We start from the raw sequence: 7,099 nt of genomic DNA, 5'->3' as shown, positions 1-7,099 counted from the left end.
ATACATTAGTGTTGTGCTTTGTAGAGAGGAGACCTTGAAAAAGACCCTGAGGAAATACCTCGGGGGTGAGGGGGAGAGGAGGAATGGTGGTCTCTTGACAAGTTTGGAGGCTGGCTGAAGGTTTTCTAGATGTTTCCCAGGCAGGAAGTGTTTCTTTCTCTTCCATCACCAGACTGACAGCTCTCTGCTCCTTGTCCAAACTGGAAGGCCCAAACCAGTCACTCCACAAATGAAAACATCTACCAACTAACTTAGAAGCATCCTGGGTATTTACACCGATGGTCTGACTAAAGAAATTGACAGGCTGAAATGTTTCAGCAGAGCTGAAAACATTCCCATGAAACTGAATGTGGCTAGTCCTTTCCCAATACGATTGGCAGACTGGAAAAAGTCGTTTCCTTGAAGACTGATGTCCTGTGTGCAATAAAGAAGGGATGGGGGAAGTGGGGAGAGAAGGATCAGGCCATGCCTTTGGCTGGCAGTTACCACGGGAATATCACCGTGGGGAGAACAGCCAGCGTGGACAAGCCTGTTCCCTATGGTTTCCACGGCGTTCTGATTGTACTATGCTAGGTACAGGTAATCACTCTTCACTTTTCTTCTTTCTGTAGTAAGGTTTGGCTATTCCTTGCAATATATTAGAAAAATACTCTTTTCCAGCTTATTAGAAGCTATGTGGCAAGGCGACAGGTAGACCCAGGCTGCTAAACTAACCCTCTGTGCACCCAAAGTGGCAAGTCTGGGTTTGGAGTTGCAGGAAAAAGACACTTAGGCATTGAAAGGGTTTTCATATATGGCCTTGTTTTTTCCCCAAGTATAAATGAAGAATTTGGTGACATGAAATTGACTCCAAAGTGAAAACAAAACATGAACCCACAAACAAAATGCAACCCACCACTCTTCAAATTTATGATTTAGAATCCCCCTTTCTCCCGGTTAACAGAAAATAGTGTGTGTGTGTGTGTGTGTGTGTGTGTGTGTGTGTATGTAAAGCTCCTGCAGTTTGATATACCACAACCTTAGTGTTCCTCAATGGACCTTGGTTAGGAGAACACTAATTTGTTTGAATAGACTGGTTTGCCAAACAATGAGTAAATAATTTCTTCATTAGCATTTTCTTCTAATATTGTTAAATTTTTAGATGTGGTGGGCACACAATTTTAGTAAGTTCTACTTCAGTGGTAACTGGGGAGGCTCAGCGAAACCTGAAATTTCCTTTCTAACCCTGATCCAAGAGGATGCAATACAGTTTAAGGAATTTTCCTGATTTTCACGGTTAATTTGAAATTAAGGCTAAATTCTCATGTTATGGGTGAATGTTTTGTATCAGTGATAACTGACAAATGGGGGGAAGTTTGCAGAAAAAAATGATGATAGATTCAAGATAGAAACTGCAGCTTGCATGGGAAATTTGGCTTTATAAAAAGTTAAAGCGCTCTGGTTTTGTGGTAGAAGTTAACTAGCTCATCTCCGATACATAATAACTGACTGCAGGTTAAAATACTTCTGGTAGGGTTTCGTCACTCTGCTATCCCATGGCCGCAGGAACTCCGTTCTCACGAGCAACAGGCAAACTGAATCCAAGGGAAAGACAGTCTTCCATGCTCTTGGAAAAACCAACTATAAAACCCACCAAAAATCAGCAGTTCTACTGCAGGCACCTTTGAACTGGAAGAGGTGGGGTGGAAAGACAGGAAATCAACAACGTGTGTCAGAGTTAGCTTGATTACAGGTTAATAATAGTACAGGCGAGTCTATAAGAAGGTTCCTTTCCTCAGAACACTGCATGGGTGTGTGGCTGATGCAGAGTGGGCGGCTGGGGGGAATGCAGAGTCCACCAGGCAGGTTCCCGAGGCCGGAAAGGTGCCTTAAGGTACCAGGAAGCTGGGAGGCCTCTCGGTCTCCTGGCTCCTTTGGGTGGGAGGGAATGGGTGGGCAGGGGGGTTATGTGAGAGCCAGCTCCCTGCAGGGGAGGGAGGGAGCTGAGTCATACCGCCGCTTTGTGCTTCCCTCCGCAGCACCTGCACATCACTCCACAGTTGTAGCAGGCCCGCAGGGGCAGGTAACAGCACATACAGGGGGCCAAGAAAGACAAGGCAATAAGGGCCATCCACCGGAGGCAAAACTTCTCGTCGCTAGTATCGCACGAGCACGGGTCTGTATAGTCTCCCTCGGGGTCCGACATACAGTGATAGAGCATGCTGTCCGCACACCACATACAGCTCACCCGGCGGATGCAAGTTCTCACGGCGTCGGGGGCGTCCTGACAGTGGCCCCTGCGGTTTTCCTCGTGGTTGAACATGTCCCTGCAGTACTCGCACCGCGAGCGCTCGCCGTCCTCCTTCCGCCGCCGGGACTTGCCCCGCGGCGGCTGCGTCTTGATCACGCCGCTGCCCCTGCCCCGGCCTTTGGGGTCCTCGCCCAGGCCGAAGTCCGAGGAGTCCACGTAGGGGTAGTTGTAGTCGTGCTTGGGGACCTCGCCCTTGGCGAAGCGCACGTAGGAGTCCGCGTCCTCGGAGGGGTCCGGGTATTTGGCCCTCACGGGCGCGTGCCGGTAATCCTCGTACCCCGTCATCCAGATCTTCTCCCGGGGGTTGATGCGCACGATCTCCTCGTCGTCGTCGGGGAAGCTCACCTGCCGGTAGGGCCTTGGCATCGGCTGCCCCGGGAAAAAGGAGACATTTTATAGCAATGGCAAAAAAGGAAGAAAAAACCCTCTAACTCGTACCTTTCCATCTCGATGGAGGCTTTTCTTGAAAAGACCGAGGTACCCAAACTGTGCGTCTCAATCAGTTCCTGGGCCAGGAAATCAGTTTAATGGGTGGAGGCCAACATTTCCTCCCTTTCTGTCGATGACTACATATGTAGGAATAGTGTGTACAATGAAAAAAATACAGGTGAACTTTTCAGATGGAACACAACCAAACAGCAATCAGAGGGGGAGCGGCACATACCGCCTGCCCTCGCAGGTCACCTCTTAGCCCTAACTGAGGTGACCACTATTCTGAGTTCTAACAGCATAGATTACTTTCAACAGTTTTTGTATAGTATGTTCTCTTTTGTAAAACCCAGTTTTCTTCAGTGAGATACAAGGACACTGGAGTGTGCTGTTATAAGGGCAAGTGCTTTTCATTACGTGTATATAATCTGTGTATACTGGCCCACAACAGGAAGTGCATTTCTCACTGTGGGTCACGTCCAAAAAAGCAAATGTGGGTAGGAACTATAGGGATCACAAGTACTTTATCATCTGGTTGGGAAGTGAAGTTGCTGGGAGCGGAGGAGTGAAAATGCACACTTGCAAGCCGGCTGCCTGGTTCAGATGCTGCTGGGATCTCCCAGATAGTGACTGTGGGGCTGGAGGCTGAGTCCAGGCAAGCTGGATTCAGAGTCACACCCTCTAGCCTTCAAATCCAAACTGCAAGCTCCTGGAGAGTCAGAGAGTTGTCTTTGCAGAGAGTCCTGCTAGAATTTGCGACAATATCTTGTCCTGACGGGCAAGTGCTGAGTGAACAGTTACTGATAGATTTGGGTAAGCCTGTGTTGTACAGGACATCTCAGTTGTTACAGAGAAAGTGACCATCCATCTTTGTCCTTCTTTGAAGTACTTTGGGCAGGATGGTTTTTTCCCAAGGGGTGAGGGACATGCTCTGCAAGAACTCACTGGAGTCAAATTTGGACTACGGCATTTACTAGCAAGCTGCTAAGCTCCGACTCAGTTTCTCTATCAAATTGCACAGATGTGAGACTAAAAAGAAGCTATGCATGTCAGCTCAGAGCCCCCCACAAGGATGTGCTCGATACCCGTTGCCATTAATTCATTATAATATCACTACAGAATTTATCCCATGATGATTAGGATTACCCATCACTTCCAACCAGACCACGAGCTCCCTAGGAGCAGGGCCATGTCCCATCCACTTTTCACCCTCATGCCTGTCCAATTCCTGACATCAGTTTCCTGGACTTCAGAAAATTAGTCTTACAGGATTTCAAAATCTTGGGAGTTGACTAGGCTTTGCTAAATTGCAAAAGTAAGGACTGTCAAAAATGTCAAGTCCCATCTATTATTACCACAAATGTCAAAATAATAGAAAGCATACAATGAAATGTTTATAGAGTTAGAGAAATACAGCTTTATTTGAAAAAAAAACTCACTGCCCAGTGCTCCCTTTTTCTCCATATAGAGCAGAGAGGTAGCCACATTCCCCCATGGGCACCAGTCCATCCCCCACACTTTGGGAACCTGCTCCCCAAAACAGCCACTGCTCAGTAAATATTTGTTGAACTACTGAATTCCAGGCTTCAGTTCTATCTCCCCTGAGCAAGCCTGGGCCCGCAGCCCGTGATGCCAGGGGGCTCGAGCCAAGCGCGCAGCATTCCTCAGTCCCAATCCTGGCTCTGTGCTCTCACAAAGCCAAGAGGCCCTTTGGATAGAGGAATGCAGGAGGCAGTGTAGCAGGCGCCCTGGGTGAGGACAGCCTTGCATTTGAATCTTGTTCTACCAGGAACTCTGGGGGTGTTGAGGACCTGCTTTATGGGGGTAATTTGTGAGGACTGGTTGAGATAAAGCACATAAAGCATTCAGTAGGAATCTGACACAGAAAATTCTGAGTAAGGTGGTGTTGCCACTACCTTCAATACCGATTGGGGGGTGTAATGGGGGAGTGCACAAGGGGCTGGGCTCAGGGCAGTTAGCTCCACAGGAGAGAGGGGAAGGCGGCTGTTCCAGAATCAAAGGCCATCCACCTGGATGATCTCAGAGCAACGAGTGTGCTCACCTGTTCAAGGTGACAGTGGTCCGTGGGGTATGAGTCGTGGAGGTGGCCCAGGGTATAAATCCTCCGGTGCTCACAAGACGTGGGAGAAGAAATTGTCCGAGTAGGTTGTTCTTTCTTCTGAGAGGAATTAGAAGAACTGTCTGTAGCTGTCTGTTTAGAGGGAGGCAACCAAGAGTTAATTAAAAAAAAACAAACCCACACAGCAAACCCTAACACGCTGTCTACCCTCACTTGTGGCATCTCGCTGGATTTCCCGAAACCTTGAGTTTATCCAGGCCATGGGAGGACCCCTGAAGGCTGGATTGTCTAAACATGATGTGGCTGCCTCAACGGGCACAGGAACCCAGCTGCCAGACCCTGGAAGGTTGGGTTTGTTTTCTTAAATGTGGGAGCAGTGACCAGCTTGGGAGAGGGCTCAACACAAGGCCTCCTGCTGGGATATCTCAGCTTGATCAAGACTGGCTGCAAGGTACTCTGGCCTGCAAGGGAGGTGGAAATAAGCAAAAATAAAACCCCAATGTTTATATGCTAGGTTGACCCCCGCCTGGGACTGTCTCAGAGATAAGGAAACCTCCTGGGTATCATGGGCACTGGCTTTCCAGGAAGAAATTTTGTAATTTTGGGGTTGGAGGTAAGTTTTGGAGGTCACTTTAAACCAAAAAGAAGGTGGATAACTGCACAGAGAGACAGAGGTCATGAGCCCTGGAGGGTGAGTGTTGAGCTGTCAATTCAGCAGCGGCTGTGAGTCCAGACTGGCGCCTTACAGTGACAGACCCTTCTTTTTTCCCCCAAACAAAAGGTTTTTCCTGGTGTCCTATTTCTGGCTAACATCTAGGAACAGTAAGAAGCTATTGCTTCTTACCCTTATTTTCTGCTTGTCTTTTTTTTTTTTTTTTTTTTTGGTTATAAATTCTTTTGGGGCAAGGCAGGATTAAAACAAATACTTATAAAGTTCATTTTATCATCCTGCCCATTTATGAAATAATAAATGCTCAGTAATAAATAAATAATAAATTAGTCAGGAAAAAGAATACACCCATATTTCCATCGTGTAGCATAATCACTACTCATTTTTAAAACTTGGTGCAGCATCCACTCGAGGACACAGACCTCCTGGGTTTTTCTCTGTTTTTTTTCCCTTTGGCCCAAGTGATGGAGGGATGACACCTGTTTCCAATCCCCAGACCCACAGTGACTGATTTGGCTATAGATGCATGGTCCTCTCTGAGGCAAATCAGAGTTTTTACAAAGAAGTCAGGAAATTTGCTGTCTGTATTTCTGACGCTCTGATCTAAGGATCTCAGAAGCCTGGAATCCTGGTGCAGGCACAAGGGAAGAACCTGCCTGAAGATGAAACGAAGAGAAACTAAGAGAAGGCGCCTCTACCCTGCCCACACCCACACCACTGGAGCTTCTGGATCTGGTCACATCTGAATCCTGATCCACCCTAGGATGTCCTAATGATGTATTGAGTCAATTCCCTTTGGTAAGTAAAGCCAGAATGTGCTGGGTTCACCACTTGGGAGCACTTTTCCTTCACTCTGGATTCCTCCTCTATGGCAGAGTTCCACCTGCATCACACTCCTGGCCCCTTTCTGGCCCTCACTTACTCCTCTCTACAGAGGGAGTGAAACTGGGTGTGCAGAGTCTGCTGCTTCCCTCCCCTGCCTCGCGGGAGCCATCCAACCGGCAAATAGAACATGCTGGCAATTGTGCCTGCCTGTGCAATCCACTTGGAGGTGGAGGGCCCCCAGAGATGCAGAGCCTCTGTGCCTGGTGGAGCCTAATCCTGGGGTCTGGTCCATCTACTGCCCAAGGATGTGAGCAGGAAGAGCATCAGTAACACAGGCTCTCCTACCCCTCCCGCCCGGAACTACTGTGTTCAGAACTCAAATACAAAAGAGCTGCCATTTATCCTGCAAATTCTACCTAAAGTACAATGTTCCTATTTGGTGTATCTGGCAGTTTATTGCAGGGAGGAGGGGGTACTCAGAATGCTATTACCATTAATTTATATGGATTTTTTTGTTAGTGTTCCTGGATCCAAACCATAACCTACACCAAACAGAACTCTACTTTCAGACTGGGAGCTGGGAGGAGCCTGTGACTACAAGACCAGACTGATACACAAGTTCTTCCAAACTCTGGCCTGCTCTCCAACTCTCACCCATCCTTCCTTATGTCCTCAGAGCCCTGTTAACACATGCCAGTTGTAGATACTCTGAAGTAGTCTCACACTGAATGTGCACACCGTGTCAGGCCTGGCTACATGTAAATACCATCTCCACATCATCCACAGGAAAATGGGAGAGTGACCT

The 7,099-nt window shown here is 47.9% G+C and overlaps 1 protein-coding gene across 1 annotated transcript in view; it reads right to left on the bottom strand.

The window, feature by feature from the left end:
- Nucleotides 1-1,987: 1,987 nt before the first annotated feature.
- SPRED2 (sprouty related EVH1 domain containing 2) overlaps nt 1,988-7,099 on the bottom strand; it is a gene marked incomplete at its 3' end in the record, with an annotated part of 29,071 nt that continues 23,959 nt past the window's right edge. Inside the window, exons 4-5 of the mRNA XM_084234710.1 lie at nt 4,782-4,931; nt 1,988-2,659 (exon numbers count right to left, since the gene is read on the bottom strand). Of these exons, the coding sequence (XP_084090836.1) occupies nt 1,988-2,659; nt 4,782-4,931 (822 nt within the window). The remainder of the gene's footprint in view (nt 2,660-4,781; nt 4,932-7,099) is intronic.

This window comes from Talpa europaea (assembly GCF_964194135.1).
Source record: "Talpa europaea genome assembly, chromosome: 6".
Lineage (NCBI taxonomy): Eukaryota > Metazoa > Chordata > Mammalia > Eulipotyphla > Talpidae > Talpa > Talpa europaea.
Note: the sequence above shows the minus strand (reverse complement) of the source record. Positions and strands in the feature narration are given on the sequence as shown.